At 41.6% G+C, this 18624-nt stretch overlaps 1 protein-coding gene across 2 annotated transcripts in view; it reads left to right on the top strand.

Annotated features, from left to right (window-relative positions):
• ELMO1 (engulfment and cell motility 1) overlaps positions 1-18624 on the top strand; it is a 309086-nt gene that overhangs the window by 186639 nt on the left and 103823 nt on the right. For both annotated transcript variants that reach the window (XM_075418684.1, XM_075418683.1), the window contains one exon: positions 17286-17422. In XM_075418684.1, coding sequence (XP_075274799.1) covers positions 17286-17422 — 137 coding nt within the window. The remainder of the gene's footprint in view (positions 1-17285; positions 17423-18624) is intronic.

The raw sequence follows: 18624 nt of genomic DNA, 5'->3' as shown, positions 1-18624 counted from the left end.
TATAGGAAAAACTGAAGAAAGGTCAAGCACAGCCAGTTCTCCATCTCTGTCTGAAGGGGACTCTAGTTCTTTGCAGGCAAGTCCAGGAAGGGCTCATTCCAGGATATTGGCGGCTATTTGGTTTTATAGTATTCCCCACAGTTAAGGTGCATCTTTATAGATACTAAAAAAGGCAAGGTTTGTTTGGAGAGTAATTTTTTTTTTTTTACGCTAACGGATACAATGGGGGGAGGAGTTTTTACAAAATAATAAGACAAACTTTTAGCAAAAAGCTTGCCACGTTTTTCTGATTGTATCAGAAACAGGAAGGAAATGCTCTCAAGTGTGCAAGCTCTTCCTTAAGCTTGGAAGTTTGTTATTACTCTTTGACAGATACCAGCTGGTCTAATACAGTTGTCCCGCAGCTCTTCCTCTGCTTGCAAATTAGACCTCTGACAGCTCTGTTAGTGCAAGTTGGAAGATACCACTTTGACAGGTCAATAATGAGAGAAAAGGGCACGCACACATACACGTACATTCATTATTTTGTGTCATAATGGTGAGGCTTGAGTCATTAATGCCTGGCTCGTTATTATCAGCAAAGTGTACCAAGTTGCAGGCATACTAATAGAACATCTCTGCCATGACTCATACAAAATGGGGATCAGAACCGTTCCTAATCAAAAATGGCCTAGAGGATATTTCAAAACAATAAATACACTTCTCTGGTGATATATATAGTCTTTTTTTTTTTTTTTTTTTTTTTTTGTCTCGCCAGTAAACCTATCACAGCTAAAATACTTCTCTTGGAGATGTGGGTGTATAATAAAATAGGGAGATTTATCACACCGGCATGCATTGGACTACTCTGCTTAGTTCTGCCTTTGGATCAGAGTTAGTTTGCTCACCTCGTAGCTCTTCTGGAAATGTTTAGATTAAGCAAGTGTTCTTTTACGCACTGTTAAAAAACAGGTTTCCCATTTCTGGCCTTATAAGGTTACTTTCCATAAGGTGAAATTTGGGTAACTCCCAGCTTAGGTTGACCAGAGTTTTAGGGCAATTGGAGAGCTGTAACGACCCTCAGCAGCAACGTTGTTCGGCAGGGGTAGGGTGAAGGTTTCAAACTGTGAACAATATATTCACAGCACAATTGAAGAATCTGGTTTCTGGTAGATTCACCTCTAGATATAGCAGCATCCATCATTATGTAGTGCATGGCTGGGGTTAACATTTCTCTGTGTTCATGTAATTTTGAGATTTACTTGAAAAAATAAAGCACCGACTTTCAAAATCTGGTGTTTAAATGAGATGACTATTAAGACTTTCTGTGGTGATTTATCAGAGAGGTAATCTCTTTAATAGGAAAATCTCAGTCATCTATTCAGTAATACTGAGTAATCTATTTAATAATAAAAACAATTTTGCCTCATTTCTAAAGCCGGTTCTTTTTCTTTCGGTGGGAGCTGAAGATGGAGTTGACTTTTACACCATCTTGCTGGAGCAATGGAGAGCCTGTTTTTTAGAATAGATAGCTGAGTGTTCCTCCTTCTGTCAAGGCTAAATTGAATTATGGGTGCCCAGGGCAAAGTTGTTTCTAACATGCTGGTAGATTTGTCATGAAAACTGACATATATTAGAGCATCTAAACAATCACTCTCAGAGGAGAAAAGGGAATATTAACCCTAGTGTATACTCGAGGAAAATGAGTTGTGTGGTATGATTCTTGTGCTGGGAAGGAGCTTGAATTGGTTCAGTCCCAGTTGATATATCCTGGTCCATAGCTGATGAGCAGAACTTACTGAAGACGATGCTATTTTTGGTCCCTCTCTACAGTAGTGACATTGCAGAGGAGGTGTGGATTTTGCTGCAAAAGGCTAAAAGGTGTTGAAGTATTTACCTGAAACTCCAACCACTTCAGCTAAGAGCACAACAGAGATTTCTAAAAACAGGAAATCTTTACGTATTCGCAGTTTTAAAGATGAGCTTGTGAGGAAAGTAGCTGAAACTGGGAAAGGAGAAGTAACAGTGCAGTATTTGTAAGAAGTTCTGAAACTGCTGGGAAGAGTGTTTGTATGAGTGCAGGGCAGATTCCTTAGCTTACCTTCTAATTGTGTGCGTTTATAAGTGTAAGCAATTATCGTTTGTTAAGAGCGCCGTGTCGTAATGATTGTTGAAACATTTTGAATTTTCCCTGACATTTCTAATGCTTGCTCTGACCGATGATGTAACACCATCATTAGTGCAGTTTAGTTTCCAATAAAGAATTACAAAGTTTTAAGTAAAAAGGATTTCTGGCATTGTGCAGAAGGAGTAACTTCTAGTTCTTGAAAGGTAGAATTTTTTCATGTATACCTGCATGGTCAGTAAATTTTTTTACTGTACATTCAGTAAATCAACATTAGCCAAATTAAGGTAGAAAAAATGAATGCAGCATTCACTAAAGGGTAGCTGGCCTAGGCTTAATGATGTAAATACAGAAATCAGCACTACTGCAGAACTGAAAATGTGGGGTTAAAACTGGATGATTGCGGGTATCCACATTGTATATTCCCATTCCTGGATTTATTGACCTGCACCCTTATACTAATTGCTGGTGTCTTCATCTGTGAGAGAGTTGGAAACCTTTTAATTTCCAGCCTAAATCTATTCAGAATTATGTTAAACCTGTTTATCTTTGTGCCAACTTGGTTCTTGATTTAATAGCTCTCCTCTTTCTGTTTCTCTCCCCTCCCCCATGTATTAATATTATTTCATTTCAGCCTTCATGCTGCTAGATTAAATCAGCGTAGTCATTTCAGTCCATTCCAATACCATTCTCTATTTGCTGACCATTTTGGGAGCCCTTCATTCCTTGCACTTTGTTCTCATTTAAGTCCCCGTATTGTGCATGTGGGTGACCAGAATTGTAGGCGTTATTCCGGTTTTTGTACTACCAGTGCCTTGTATCGTGTTTTTGATACTTCCTTACCTGTGCTAGAAATTTCTTGCTGATTGTGTTTCTGTTGCTTTCCCTGGGACCCTGGTCACAGTGACGCCTCTGTACACAAGGTGTCTTTCTCTCTGCTGTGTTTTTTTGTTGTTTTTTTTTTTTTTCTTTTTTTTGGTAACTGGTGAGTCTCAAATTAGAACTCCAGTTTATTACTCAAAATCTTTCACTAGTACTATTTGGTGTCATATCATTCTGATTTCTCCGTGTCTGGAAGTCTTTGCTTTATGACACCCGGACCTGATCTTAGGATACCATCAGCAATGCCAGCAGCTTTGGGCTCCCACAAATTTTGTGGAGGTGCTCTGAGATTTTGTACCAACATCTTGAATGAAAATCCAGAGTCCGAGACTGACTTTTGAGAAATTCCAGTAGTACTGCTCTTCGCTTGATAGCTCCCCTTTTGTTTTTGTCATTTGCATAGGTGGCCAGCATCTCGCCCACCTCACTGATGCTTGTATCGAATCCCATTTTCTCCAGATGAGTTACTGATTTTCTGTCTGGCACAGTGTTATATAAAAATATTTTTCTTAAAACAAGTCAGATGCAGGAGAATTAATCTGTCTGCTGTGCAGATAAAGTCCAGCACATCTCACTCATGAGAAACAGTAGTTATTTTGTCCGAGAAGATTAGGTGAATCAGACTTGATCCCTTCTTGGTAAGCCTGTGCAATATTTATTCCAATCTCTGTTCATCTCAGTATGTTTTCTCTTACTTTCCTTCAAAATTTTTGTTCTGAAGCTTTGCCTGCTGTCGAGAACACCTCTGACAATAACCAATTTCACCACTCTGTCCTACCTTTTTTAAGTATAACCCTTGTGTTTGCTTATGTCTTCTCCTCACATGACAAATTTATTAAAAAATCTGCCTTGCTTCCAAGGCCGTGTGTAGGACAGAGGGGAAGGACTTGGTGAGATGGCGGAGGAAGTGCCCTTTACCACAAAAGAAGGGGCACAATTTCAAAAATGAGGTGTCTAATACAAGCCAAATTCTCTTGCAGGTTTTATAGAAGTAAGGGACGGGTGGCTTTATGTCCCAGACCGAGAGGGGACAGGAATCCTCCTCCACGCAGGCTGCAGAGCCGCTTGGTCCGGGCCAGTTCTGGGGCATGGCAAGGGAGTGCGGCTTCAGCTGGGCTCCCGCTTGCACTGCCAGACGTTTCTGACAGATCGAACTTACGTCTTGAAAGCCTTGGCTGTGCTGATTTTACTTTCAGAGAAATTTTCTTCATGTCTTTCAGGCATGAGAAGACAAAAATAAAAGTCGGTAAGCTTTAGCTTCCTGATAAATCTACTCAAGAATGGTGAAACCCCTTGTATTGTGTTGAGGAGGTGTTGGCCTTCTCTGAAATAGATGAAGAAACGGGCAACACAAGGAGAAACCAGTTGAGTCCATTCCGAATGGGTTCCAGTTTGAGCTCATCTGCTAACCAAGGTCATTCTGGTTCAGTTTTGGCACAGGCTGTCATGAAAGCAGGAGCAGCCATGGCCAGCAGGCAGGTCCACGAGGGGCTGCGGCGGCGGGAGAGGGGCTGCCTCTGAGGCCACCTTCTCTGCAGGAACCGAGGCACCAGTCGCTGTCCTCCCACGGAGCCCCAGCTTCCAACCAGCTCCCTCGCCTCTGCAGCCCTGCCCGGTGGGGCGGAGAGCCAGAGGAGAGTTATGCTGTGGTGGTGGGAGTGGGAATGGTGCTAATGCCATGCTGGGGCAACGAGACAGGAACTCGTAAGAGAAGAGAAGTAACGCTCGCATACCACATGGTTGAAAGTCCTGCCAGGTACGTGCACACACATCAACACAGTGAGACACACCACCGAAGCTACCCACGTAGGCACAACTTGTGGGTGATTTCTGTGGTTAAACCCGAGTAGTTCGCTTTTAGAAAAACAGACATCAGAGCTATGACCTGTCACTGCTCGTGCGGAGCTGTCTGGCTGCGAGTGACCTCCAGCAGGAGCAGAAGTATTTGCACTGACCAGGTTTTCGTTCCCCATGCTCAACAAGTCCCAACCGGGGACAGGGAGTTTCCATTTTATTTGAGCTGTAACTCTGAGCTGACAACGGCAATGCGTCGTCTAAGACTGGGCCAGTCTGGACTCAACAGAGATTTCAGAGTAATGAACTAGATTGGGATCCAGTTTTTTAAATGGAAAAAAAAAAAACCACCAAAACAAAACATAAAACAAAACCCCAAACCACAGAGGTTTAGAATGGCTTCAATTCAGACACTTTTTAATTCCTTGCTGGGGAAAATTCCTTGCTGCTGAATTTAAATCTACCATAAGAAAAGTTTCTACTACTTTTCTCAAGTTTAAATGGGAAGGAGTTGACATTTATTTTTCTCATAAAGCCAGTCTGGTGCTTTTTTTGCCATAATGATTTTGAAATCAACATTTCTAATCTGTCCTGTTGGTGATGGAGAAATTTAACTATTTCTCCAAAAAAGCATTTGAAATCTCATTTTTTTATTGTTAGTTTGTTTGGGAATGTTATTTCTGTAGCTTGCCACAGCAGACTGGGAAATACTTTTCCAGTTGTATTGCTTTACAGTTTTTAAATAGATGCAAATAGCCTGTGCATACAAATGTCACAGCTGATCATATTCAGTCAAGAGAGAATTGAAGAATGCTTTCTAAGGGCATGATGGTATTTTTTCAAATGAATTTATATTGTTTAGCTTGTGTTATGAACCAGTTCGTTTTAACAAAAGCAAGGCTAGTACACTTGGCTCTTATGCAATGTCTCTTGAGACATGCCTGGGATAATGCTTTGTAAAAAAACAGCCAAGCAATAATCCTAAATTTTGAAAACTAATTTTAAACTGAAATGCAGAAACAATGAGAGGTCTTGTCTGAGATGACTTTCATTTTTCCCATCTGAAGTTGCTAAGTGTCTGCAATGGGAGTAATAGGAGAGAATTTCTAAGCACGTTAGCTTAGCTCCTTTTTCAAATGCAGCCGTAGTCCAGTGGAAATTTCAGCTGAAGATTTTTGTCTGCATGGTTTTTTTTTTGTCATTGGTTCTGAGAAATCATTATTTCCATCTTTGTATGTCGCTGTTCTGTGATCCTCATGCATACAGACAGATTTCTGGAGTGAGTGATAATACACTTGAGAAAATAAGGCCCTCAAGGAAAAATTAAGACATTAATTACTCATGGTCAGGGTGGAATAAAGTGATAGAAAAGATATAACTGTCTTCAGGAATCTCAAGGTATCGTGTAAAAATTATTTATTCAATTCTCATAGTCAGCAAGGACAAAACAAATAATGGATTTACAGTACAGAAGAGAAAATGTATCTCAACAATGACAACAGCAAAGCTAGGGACTAGATAAGTAATGGAACAAGCTACAAGGGAATACTGTGCAGTTATTAACACATCTCTACATTATCGTTTAGACCAAATTTCCTCCTTATTGTCCTGATTTTGATAATTTACCAAGATGTGACCTCAGCAAGTCTTAACATGTTTTCTGGGCCTCTTTCGTCTCTCTGTCTCCCACACGTTCAATTGATTTCTACTTAACGGCTTTTTACACCAAGCATCATGAGGAGAGAACCTGTACTACTAGGTGAACTAGGTGATTCTCTAAGCTTCTCTATAAACTAAGAAGTTTGGGGTTATACTGAATTATATCTGTTAATATACAATGCAAGTGTCCTAGGATGTAGAGCAGGGATTCATTTTAAAATGTTAGCACTCTCTGAAGTACTTTTAACCAAGATACCCGTTTCCCAGACTAAAACACAATGTTTTAAAGTATTGGTTTTTTACAGCGGTATGACTGAAATGCTGGTTTAATGTTTTAGCGTATAAAGAAGCGCAGTAACATAAAGCAGGGCAATATTACAGCCTAATTAAACATTTCTAAAACATAACTTTTGATGACAGTAGTTTTACCTATCCAAAACTATGCTCTGGCAGCTCCGTTCATATTAGTGTATGAAGTCAAAAACTCCACTAGAGTAGCTTACGAGCTGAATGTGCCACTTGGAAATGTGTTGTTTAAATAGCTTCTCTTGTTAAGCCTGTGGTCTAATTAACTTGATTTTCTACTTGCCTTTCAAGTGGTGAAGTTTGATGTCTGAAGGGTTAACTGGCGTCCTTCTGGAGATTGATTAAAGTTCATGAAGCCATCTGAAGATGCTTGGCACTTACGCAGTGCATTGTGGTGATGATCTCGGACAAATATACTAACAAGCACTGAGGTTCAGTGTTTCCTGAGCAGCTTGCACCCTACCACATCACTGTTTTTCTTTTTTTTGTGAGTAGCAATTACTCGGTTTGGTCTATGTTAAAAGTGTATGCTTCAGCAGTTTTATTTTTGTTCTGCCAGTCTGACTTTGGGACTCTAGCCCAGATAGTTAAAAACATAATTTACAGGTTAAGGCAATTTGTAAGGGGAGAAAACAGTTTAGGCAGTTGTAGTTGGGTAACGAAGATGCAGTTTTCACAGTGAGTTAATGACCTTTGCCTCAGCAAGTGCAACTGGGTTCCAGTAGCGATTTTCGTGAGGAGAGGGAAGATTTGCATGTCCCTGCAGATCACTAGGTTGTCACTGCCTCACTTAGCACTGCTGACAGGCCAAGAATGGAGTAGCAGGTGGGCTATAGACATGGTAGGGTGTTGCCAGCCTGGGGTATATTGCACAGGATTTTGCCTGTGCAAACTTGTATCCAGTGGCTGATTTCTTCTTTCTCACAATCTGCATTCATAAAGGGGAGGAAAAAAAAGTTGTTGGGCAATTTGACGCATATATGTGTAAATACACATGTTGTAAAGGAGGTATACAGTTTGTAGGGATCCAGAAGGGGAGGGAGAAGAGTTGTTATTGTCCTAGACAGAGCTGTAGTAGTGGTGGTACTGCACATGTTTTCAAAGAAGTCAAGGAGAGCTAGTAGGTCTGCATCTCCTGGTTCTTGAGCAAGCAATGTAGTTTCAACACAGTTCAGAACCAGATCTGACGTGGAAGATGAGCTACCGTCGCTCTAGGATGTGTGGTACAGTGAGTTCCCTCACCTTAATCACAGGCAATGCGGGTTTTTTTTATTGTTATTGACATCATCTTTCCCTGTGTCCCACTCTGTTACCTTGCTTGCCATTTTGAATATATCTGAGATTGATTCAAAGCAAGTGGTTGAATTCAGAGTGCTTTTGTTCTGGTGCCTTTTCTGTGACAGCAGAGGAGCTAGTGTAAGTTTAGCTGTGTTACTCGCTTTCTAGATAACTGGTCATTAGTCCTCGTCCAGCTTTTGCTCTTCAGGAGCTAGCCTGACTGATCAGGCAGAGGTTCTGGGCAGCCAGCCTGCCTCATACCCCACTGTGGGGGTATTGAAGGTCGCCTCACCACCTGTCACAGAAGTGCACCAAAGGTGGCATCTGATGTACAGAAGCCTCTGATGGTAAGTGCAGAGGCTTTCTGGCTGGTCTGTGCCAGGTCTGCATGGGTAATTCAGTTGTAACCTTTTTTTCTGATAGGGGAATGACTGGCTACCAGGAGAAAGGATTCTTTTCCCTCCTGGCTTGACTGCTGGTTTCTTGGCTGCTTTGTCCGCTCATCTCTTTTTCTTTCTTGCAGTTGTTCTGCTGTTGCTCACTTGTAAGACCAAATACTGAAAAAAAAATGTTTTTTTCACTAGTTGTCTTGCACAATGACCACATCATTTCTTTGCATTATGATTTTAAACATCTGATTTTAATGAGGAGGTCCATATGACAAAAGGGGAAATGGGAGCTACTTAGGTAGCAAGGAGGGACCTGAAAAATCTGTAGACTTCCCAGGTTACAGTTTGCAGTGTTTTTCTTCAGGTTTTCATAGCTCGTTTAAGTTTTGCTTACAGATGGAACCCTAGCCAGCCTATATGAAGCAGAATTAATTTTCATTGACAGCTTCTCTCTTGTGAATCAAAACAGCATGGTCTGTATTTCAAATGGTAACCAGAGTATATTGATAAAGTATCGCACAAAAGGTCTTTGAAGAGACACGAGCTATAACCTGTAATGCAGTCTGTGTAACTTTCTAATGAAGAAAATGGGTGATTACAAATAAGAGTGTGCTTTTTAGCAACAACCCCTTCAGGGGGAGAAGCAGCAAGCTGCTGGTAAGAAATGAAAAGTCGGCAAACCTGCCATGAAAGGCAGTCTCTCAGTATGCTGCTGGGGCGGGGGAACATCAAGGAGATGTACAAGCGAAGGCAGGACCAGTGCCCACTACTTCTGCACCCGGGAACCTCTCACTTCAGCCCTCAATGTTCTGCGTCTGCAGTGATGCAACAGTTAATAGAAAACGTGCCAGAGTATAGCATTTGGGAATAAACTTGGCCCATGGGTGCTGGGCTAAAAGGAGTGGTTATGTAGTGTAAGTGACTGCCTTTATGCTGCTCTTTATAAATGCTGAGAATATCTACCTCCCCCATTGCTACTGTCATTCTTCCTGGTTTGTTTGGAGATACGGTTAAGGCTAGTTTCTCTGAGGGCTCAGGAGGAGGAGGGTGCAACGGACAAGGGACTGGGGCATCGATTTGTAACAGATGTGAGCAGGCGTTTCCCTGGATAGGTCTGAGCTTGGCTGGCCGCCTGTCAGTGCCACTGTCTGTGTCCGTCAGACTTCAGGTAGACAGTCTGTGGGCTTAGAAGTTGTCAGAAAGGCTTTTTTAAATGGTTGATTGTGGGGTTTTTTTTAAGCTGTCATGTAAGCATCATTGCCCTGCGCTTTGCAGCATGTCAGGAACTTGACAGAGCAGCAGTGTTACTTTTTCTAGGAAGGTTTTGCATAGTGTGTCTACTTGTTAAACAAGCTTGTCAGGATGCTCCTTAATACACGTAATGACCTAGAAGGGACCATGAACACCTTGTAGTCCCTAAGCAAATTTATCACACTAGTTAGTTAACATTCTTTTATGTTGTTATTCAGGGATACTATAAATATGCTGGAGCGTAATTGCAGATCTGTGCTTGCAGATCCATGTCTTTTTTTTTCACAAAAGACATTCCTTTTTGATATGACAAATACAAGCCCTTGTTTTCTCGTACCATTTCCACTCTCACAGAGTTTTCTCCTAGAAGTGCATGACTAATTCAAATGAAGTGCTCCCTCACCTCTGCAAATGATACTCCAATTTATCCATCCGGTTTTAAAACTGCATTTTCTTGTTGTTATTGATCACTGCTTTTTTTTTTTTTATACTGGGAGTGGTGGAGGAGTGAAGAGGGAAGCAGAGTACTTCCCTGTTTGCCCAACAGTGTGCTGTGACACACTGTAGAGGCAGCTCGGAGTTATTCATATCTGGCACCTGTTTTCTCACAAATAAAAATAGGCTGCTTTTGAAAAAGGTGGGTAACCCTTATCAGCACAACGCTGATAAGAGAGAGAGAGCCTTTTTAGTGCCTCTCCTCTCTGCACTTTGGCTCTCTGTTTGCATTTCCCAACCACAGCATTCAGTCTTCAGGTGTCTTCCTAAGTAGGAGAGGTGCAGTGAAGTCTCCATGTTTACTGAGAGTTGCAAAGAGTTATTTTTACAAAGTCAGCCTGCTTGTGTGGACACTGCTGGCTTCACTGGTTTCTTTCAGCTCACCATCAGCTCTGGATGATTCTGTGCTGATGATGTTCTGCAGCCACCTCCTTACAGACATAGCACAGATGCTACCTCTGAACTGCTGGATCTGTTGGTAGTGATGAATGCGGGGCTTTATTGACTTGTGCTGCAGTAGCCAGGATTGTTCTTCAGCTGGTTTTATATGGGACCATGAGAGAGGTGGATTCTTTGTATGGGAAAAGAAAGCTGTTGGAATCATGAGTATTTTTTGTGTGGTAGGAAATTAGCTTCCCACTGAGATCTGTTACAGTACATGAAAAGAGACAGTACGGAGCTACACTAAGGAATCCACCGGGTGCATAAATATGAGTGGAGCTTGAGCCATATGTGGTCAGGAGAGGTGAAGGCCTTCCCAAACTGCTTGATGCTTCCCTGTTCAATATGCCTAGATATTTCTTGAGCAAATGTAAGAAGAATAGGCAACTGATCGTGGGAAACAACGAATTACCTTATAAATGCCTACAAATATCTTCAGGGCGAGTGTCAAGAGGATGGGGCCAAGCTCTTTTCAGTGGTGCCCAGCGGCAGGACAGGATTTTTGAATAGTGGCTCCTTTATTTAATGATATCTTGGGGAGCGGAAGTGTGTTTCTGACACAGCAGCAGTCACCTGCAAAGCAAATCTGGGCAAGCTAGTGAAGAGCTCGGGGCTGCATGTGCCGGAAACATCCTAGTCCTACCTGTCTCACCAGGCTTGAGGCTTTGTGGAGCCCTTGGTTTTCATTGCATAGCAAAATTTATTCTCAGCCTTGAAAAAGGAAAGCTTGCAGCCTGTCGTGTACTTTGCTTCTAGTTTCCCTCCATAGTTCCCCTAATGAGAAGTCTCATCTGTTCAGAGAAATTCTGTTGCCTTATGGCTTTATGAGGAGTTTGAGTTGGTAGTTTTACTGCATGTTTAGTGGTTTCATATCCTTTCTATTCCAACTAAATATGTGATTAGGTAAAGTAAGTTGTTGAAGGTCTCTTGTAGCCACGTACTGCTGGGTAATTTTGAAGTGCTGGAAATGTTACATACCATGTTAAAGAGAGGGCATTTTGGCCCTGACTTACATGATCAGCTCATTGCTTTCCTGAGTAATAGTGTGTATGCTGCTTTGGTGCTGAAATTTTGGGTTTGGATTCACTCCTGGTATCCTTGTCTGGGGTGACATTTCTGAGACACACACACACACATGCACTCAGCCCCCTGGGGAAACCAGTGGCGCGTCTTGCGCAGTTCAGTGGTGCAGTGTGCTGCCTTATCCCCTTTGTGTTTCAAAGCAGGCGAAACAAAAACCCTCACATAATTCACCTAGATTTGGAATTTAACAAACGCAGCTTAGCTTTTTGCATTATTTTGCTGTGTCTTGAAGCTTAGCTGCTTGTATATTACTCTCTCAATCAAAGTAAAAAGGATGAGTGGCTTTTGTTCTAATACCAGTGGAGCCTTCTAAACAGTGCTGTTCCCTAGGAAAGAAAATTACACAATTGGCAGCAATATTACTACTTCATTATTGCACTGCCATTGCTAGTGACCTTCCTTGCCTTAAATTACACTGTTTCTCTGTCATGTGCCAGAAAGGTAGCCAAAGGTTTTCCTTCAAATTATTGCCAGCAGACTACAGGGATCAGTGGTGTAGATAACTTGGCAATCACTGTATTTCTGCGGTATTAGGTGTGCTTTTTTTCTCTATGTGATACTGAGAGAATTTTTGATTGCGTATATAAAAATGGTCATGGCAGTAGTTATTTTTACTGTATCACATCTTCAGGGAGAAGCAGAAATTACAGTGCTGCTTCTCCTGAGAGAGCTAGTGAGAATTAGTTGCTCTTTGGTTGTCTTCTGTTATGGGCAAATAGTAATCCCAGAGGAGGCTGTTCCAAGTGGAGATGATATTTCCAAGGTCCATATTGCACCCTTCGTTTGTGGATCTTGCTGCACTTTGGAAAGTGCAGTGGATCTTTTGTCTCCCCTCCTCTCTGTTCAAGTATTATCATCTCCATTCTGTGGAAACGAGGAAAACAACAGAGGGGGTAAATGACTCACCCAGAATTAAGCAGCAGTTCATAATAGAAAGCACAGATCTCTGAAGGTTGGATCACGTCGATCCCAGGTACCTTTCAGACAGGGAGATGGTTTTGAACGCCTCTCTCTCTGGGACTTTGCAAACCAGTTACCCAGGGCTCTGTGCCACTGCTTTCTTCATCTCAAAAATTCTGCTGATGCAATTTCAGGATTCTTTTCCTGATGAGTTTCAGGGTGCGCAGGACCTATTAATACCACCTCCAGCACAGAGACTTACTCCTCACCGCAGGTGTCTGTCCCTTAATGTGTGACAGCATTAACGCCAGGTAACCATACTTACGTGGCTGGCCAAATAATTTAATTGATTTGTATGCCTTCTGTTGAAATATTTGAGAATACACAGCAACGTTATCACTTTTATTTATTATCTAATCAAATCTATTCTAGTTGTATTTTGTAGACCAATTGTATGTGACTGACATCCATGAATGAGGTGTCTCATTTGTGATTAGTAAATTGTCTTTCATATGCATTTCCAATGTGATGGGTCCAAGCTTTAAATTTACAGAAAAATGACTGTTTAAATCACCTCAGCTTGTCCCCCCATAGCATCATGAATGGATTTTGAAAATAATGTGTTGGGCAGTTCCTAATTTCAAACATTCCTCTTCATGATAGATATGGCTATTTAGTATTTTGCTTTCCCACCAGTACAGCTTTTTTCATTTCTTGAATTCAAGAACTTCCCAAGGGAGGTTACAGTGACCATAAGCCATTTTAAAGACGTGGTGGGGGAGGAGTATCTAGTATCAGCGCAGCAGTTTAGCAGAGTCAGGAAGAAAGCAGAGGTTTCCTAAGATCAAGGGCAGTACCTTGCCTAGACAGCAGTATTACTGTGTCTCTGCTGTTGTAGCTTTGAGGGGAGGTAGGGGTTATCTCTGTGTTACTTTCAAGTATTGCACAAAATAAATCTATAGATAAAAAAAAAAAATGGGTGGATTTTTTTTTCCCCTTTCCAAGTGGAAACTAGTTTTAGATATCTACACATAGCATACTTTTTAAGGTGGGGGAAAGTTGTAATGAACACTTCCACCTACCAGCCAGCTTCTGTTGAACTGTTGGCCTTTTGTTTGTACTGGTTTGGACAGCGAGGTGACACACCAGCCTGGTGTCTGGTCTGGTGCACTTGTCCTTTCCTGGAGTCTGCCTTGCATGCAGAAATCCCTATTGTCTGTATTCCGTTCACCACAGCAACTTTGAAATTCAAATCTCTGCTGTACTTTTAGTCAAACAGTTATTGAAACATTGTCATGTAATCTGTGTCCTTCCATGACAGGCTTATGCAAATATATAAGTACCTAATGGTTCTTGACACAGCTAAAAGAAATTTGGCCTTGATGACGTTGTTTCTCATGGGAAAAGGCGTTTACAGATGGGGTAAAAAAGGGAAGATATAACTCTTCTTTCTCAATTTTCTTTTTCCTGTTGTTTTCTACTAATCCACAGAGGACAACACAACACGTCAAATCTGTTTACTGCTTGAACAGTCCGGGGTGTTTGAATGTCTTTGTTGTAATTTAGGAAATGAACTGACAGATGAAATTGCGTTGGGTAGCCACTAAAAATATACACTGAAGGAACTACATAAAATCCCGAGTAGAAATTAGCTCTTTTTTTGCCAGTGCAATTTATGATGAGAAATGAGCTAAGCTTCTTCCTCAAAGTCACAGGTATAGATCAGCTAGAAGCTTGAAGGACTGCTGGAATCTGGAGAGGTGGCACATTGATCTACAGCTCTGAGAATTGTGCCAAGAAAGGAAAATCAACAAGATCTTCACCTGATTTATGTAGGCCAGACATCTGTGACTTGCCTTTCGAAGGTGATCTCACAGAGGCGTAATTAAAACTTGATGATGTTATTAAATAATCATGATGATTTGTATCCTTGCGTTGCAGCCGTGTGCGTGTTTTAATGTGCTTATAAATGTGGTTAGTGCCTGCTTGTGAAAATGAAGGTTAGAGAGGCAGGAATTTTGCACACAGCACTTACGTGGAAGGTCTCCAAATTATTCTAATGCTGGATTTCTCTGTTTCAATTTAGAACTAGGCAAATTGCAAGTTAGTGGAAAAAATAAATCCAAGAAGTTTTTAATTAGTAAAACTGAGCAGCCTCTAAATTTGCCCACTCCGTAGAGAGAGGCAGTGCTCTGATATTGGAGATGCTGACTTGGGGCTGGAGAGAGTAGGGTAAGACAGCAGGTTGTGACTCAGTCTTACGCTGGTCTGGAGAACACTAGTAACAGTGTGTTGCCTTTTCCTTCATCCTCATCTTACCTGTCAAAAGGAGACAGAAACTATTCGGACAAGGGTTGTCTTTCATTATCTTGAAACACCGAGCAGAACGTAGATGTGACCTGAGCTGCCGCTTGTAGATATGCTGGAATGTAAACACTGCTGATGTGCTTTTATTTGTGAGTTTTTCCATTGAATTGTATTATTTTGGATAGAATGTTCAAAACATACAAAAAACTACATTTGACGTTGAGTATGGATTTTTTTTTTTTCCCCTACTATCTGGATGCTGGTGGGAATTTTGAAGAAGCTGTTTGTCATTTTCTTTTGAATGTTTTTTAGGATTTGTTTTGTGCTTGAAAACATTGATCCTGCTTTATAACAGGCCTAACTTTCTCCATTTATATCAATAACAGTGATTTTTACTCTTTCATTTTCAGACTGAAAAGGCATAAAACATAGTATGTTGCCTACTTAGAAGAAAATAAAAAAAGGCAGTGGGGAGGTGGCACTTCTGATTCTGCATGCAGAACACTGAACGTAGTAGATATGGTTAGGGGCTGATTATCATAAGAAGCATGAGTTAGAACCAATGATCAAGTTTCTGAGAATCCCTAGCCTTTCCATTAATTTTGATTTATAGATTTTTATGAGCAGGAACAGTGATAAGCTCTGGCTCTGAGGAGGATCAGAAAGGCCAGTGCGTGTCGAGGGTTATTGCCTTGTTTCGTGCTGTGATTTACACAGCGAAGGTACTGGCTGCATTCTTCTGCTTGGTGTTATTTTATTTCTACTAATCATTATAGTATTTCATGACTTAAAGACAAGTGCCCTCTGAGAGTCTGTTCTGTTGTGTCTCTGACATTATTACAGGCTGAAGGTCTGGTTATTGGAAGTGCTGAGCCCTTGCAGCTCCAGTGGAATGAATGGAAGCTGAAGGTGCTCTGAAAATCATGCCTGAGGCATTTTATTCTTTTAAAAGGATTGAGTAGTGCCTCATAAATATAGGTCTCTGCTTCAACTAATTCTCTCTTGACTGCACATCCATTGAAGTAAATGGAGTTTGTTTGATTAGAATGAAACCCGTGCTCCAGAATTAACTCTTCTCCTTGCTACATAGCTGCGGAATTGATTAGATCTTAGTAAATCTGATGTTAAAATTAAGCTTCAAATTTACAATTAAGCTTCAGAGTTTTGCTTTGTAGTTGGAATACTGCATGTTGGGAGAGATCAGAAACCCTTTTTCTGTGCGGGTTCGGGTGATTCTAAGCACTGCGGGTGTTCCTGTGGCAGAGCCCCTGGTGCAGCAGAGGGGACTCACGGTGCTGGAAGGGCAGTTTGGCCAGAAGAGCCAAGCGTTTGCAGGGAGTCAGCCTGCCTGAGCCATTCACGTGCTCCTGCAGAGTTTTAATTCGAATTTCTCTGGTTCCACTGAGAGAAAGCAGATGTCAAACAGTGATCCAGCCACAGGAAAAGGGTGATTTGTCCCAATGCTTGATAATTCCACTGTTCTTGCAGAGGAGGAAGCTTACCTAAGCAATGGCTGTTTGATCCTGAAGTAAGAGAAGGTGCTGGCATATAGAGATGTGAGTGACTGCTGGAAAAGTCCGAAGGAGCACTCATACAGAGGTGAAAGCTGAGGATGAGAGATTTGTGGATTCACAGCAGTCGTGCCAAACTGTACTTTTCCTTTCTGGGAACATCATTATTTCATTTTTTTTTTCCTTCCTTAAAGCCAGTATTTTATTAAAAAAAAAGGAAGTTTAGGTTTGATTTGGTTTATTTTTTTTTTTCCATCTCAGATAAGGGACAGATGACAGATCATTGCTCTTGTTTCCAGTCATTTTCAAAGAACAAATTTAATCAGTTACATTATCGTCTGTGGGTCTGTCTGGATTTCTCTGGTTACCGCTGTGGTGTATCCATGTATGATATGGTAGATCATCTGCTGTGCCAGCTGAGTTTCACATTTCGGTGTGTACATTGATCTAATACTGTTTTGCGACTGATGGGGTTTGGTGTTTGGTTCTCAGCAGGCAATATGTTACATGCTGTTGGCAGTGGGGAAGGCTGTTGTTTTGATGAGGAGGCTTGTGCTTCTTCCCTGTGCCTCTCTGTCCCAGCCTGAACAACAAAACCTGGCACAAACCAAACACCCACTGAGAGAATACTCAGGCAAACAGGTAGTTCCCTCCTCTTGTTCTTGCTCTTTGTCTCCTGCAGACGGGCTCTGTACTGTGTTTCATTGTCTTTCAGACTGTAGACCTTTTCCAGATGATGTTTTGATGTCCTTTGCCACCAAAACTGGGGTTCCTCTTAATTACAGTATTTTCTCAATTTTGTGGCTGATAGTATTTTATGTTTATTTTCTGAAGGTCCTGCCTGTACATGTTTTATTCCACTCCCCCTTGTTTTTCTGTTTTTAGCCAGTGAGACCTGCAACGATTTCCATCCCATGTTCTTCACCCATGACAGATCGTTTGAGGAGTTCTTCTGTATCTGCATTCAGCTCTTGAACAAGACATGGAAGGAAATGAGGGCAACTTCAGAGGACTTTAACAAGGCAAGAAAAAGGCTGGGGTGGGAATAACTGGGCAGGATGGTGAAACAAAGCCACGTGTTCTTCCCTAGAGGCACAGGGATTTACTAATCCCCCTGGTGCTGAATGCTGTGGAGTTTCATCTGTTCAGATTCTTTGCACGGCATTTAGAAAGTGGGGGTAGGGGATGTGGGATGTAACGGAGGTTCGTAGACCTTTTTCAATCATGTTGCACTGCAGACTGTGAAACTAAAAACCTGGCTTGAGGGGAAATTCTGCCGTTTTATGTTAGCAATATTATGCTGAAGTGCTGCAGCCTCCAAGGTTGTAAATAATGCAAAAAGAGTACTGCAGTGATAATTCTGTGCATCCCTTTCATGTGAGCACTAGAGTGGTAAAATATTCAAGAGTGGACACAGTCCTGACAAAGTGCTGTGCAGTTTAGCCAGCTAAAGCAAAAAAAAACCAAACAAAAAAACAACAAAAACCACCCCTCAGTATTGCACCCTTTTTGTTGTAAGACAGAATTCTTAAAGTTTCAGCCAGTCTCCTGACTATCAGCAAAGCTATGGAGAACAGGGATCTCTGTCTTAATGGTCCCTGGACATCCTGTTTTAACTGTCTAATTTACCCTGAGGCTGAACAGCGTCTCTGGCATTTTGTAAGAATGACAAAGGTGCCTTTGTGGCCAGCTGGCATCCTTCTCTATGTTGGGATCCTCTGACTGGATCTTGAACCTCTCCCTGAGACTAGATGTTGGTTATAGAGCTGCTGCTTGAGAACAAAAAGTGAGACTGCTGCACTGTGTCAGTGTGTGCCGTACCACCAGCCACCAGACTCAAATGTTAGGTGGGGGCTGGTAAGAATGATCACATCTAACTTCTAATTGAAACCGTGTATTCTTGAAGTGGCATAAAAGTCCATTTTTCACCGCAGAGTGAAGGTGAATCCTTAGGACACAGTGTAGAATAACCTTTATTGAGTTCTTTTAGGTAAGACAGTTGGCAGCAGTACCAAGGCCCTGGCCAAAGAGAGAGGGGAAGTCCAAAATACGTGCTGTTCTAGCTAGATGACCTAGAGGCTTGTTCTTGCATGGAATTTCTGATGTGCTTCTCTTACCTAGTGGTGCAGGAGCACAGAAGGAGCAATAGCAAGATAATTCACTGAATAGTATAGAAAGTTATAATCAACGGCTTAAAAAAGGTCAACAGCTTTTTAAAGACTAT

The sequence above is a fragment of the Opisthocomus hoazin genome, chromosome 4 (assembly GCF_030867145.1).
Source record: "Opisthocomus hoazin isolate bOpiHoa1 chromosome 4, bOpiHoa1.hap1, whole genome shotgun sequence".
Taxonomy (NCBI): Eukaryota; Metazoa; Chordata; class Aves; order Opisthocomiformes; family Opisthocomidae; genus Opisthocomus; species Opisthocomus hoazin.
The sequence above is the reverse complement of the archived record's forward strand: the minus strand, read 5'-3'. Positions and strand labels throughout refer to the sequence as shown.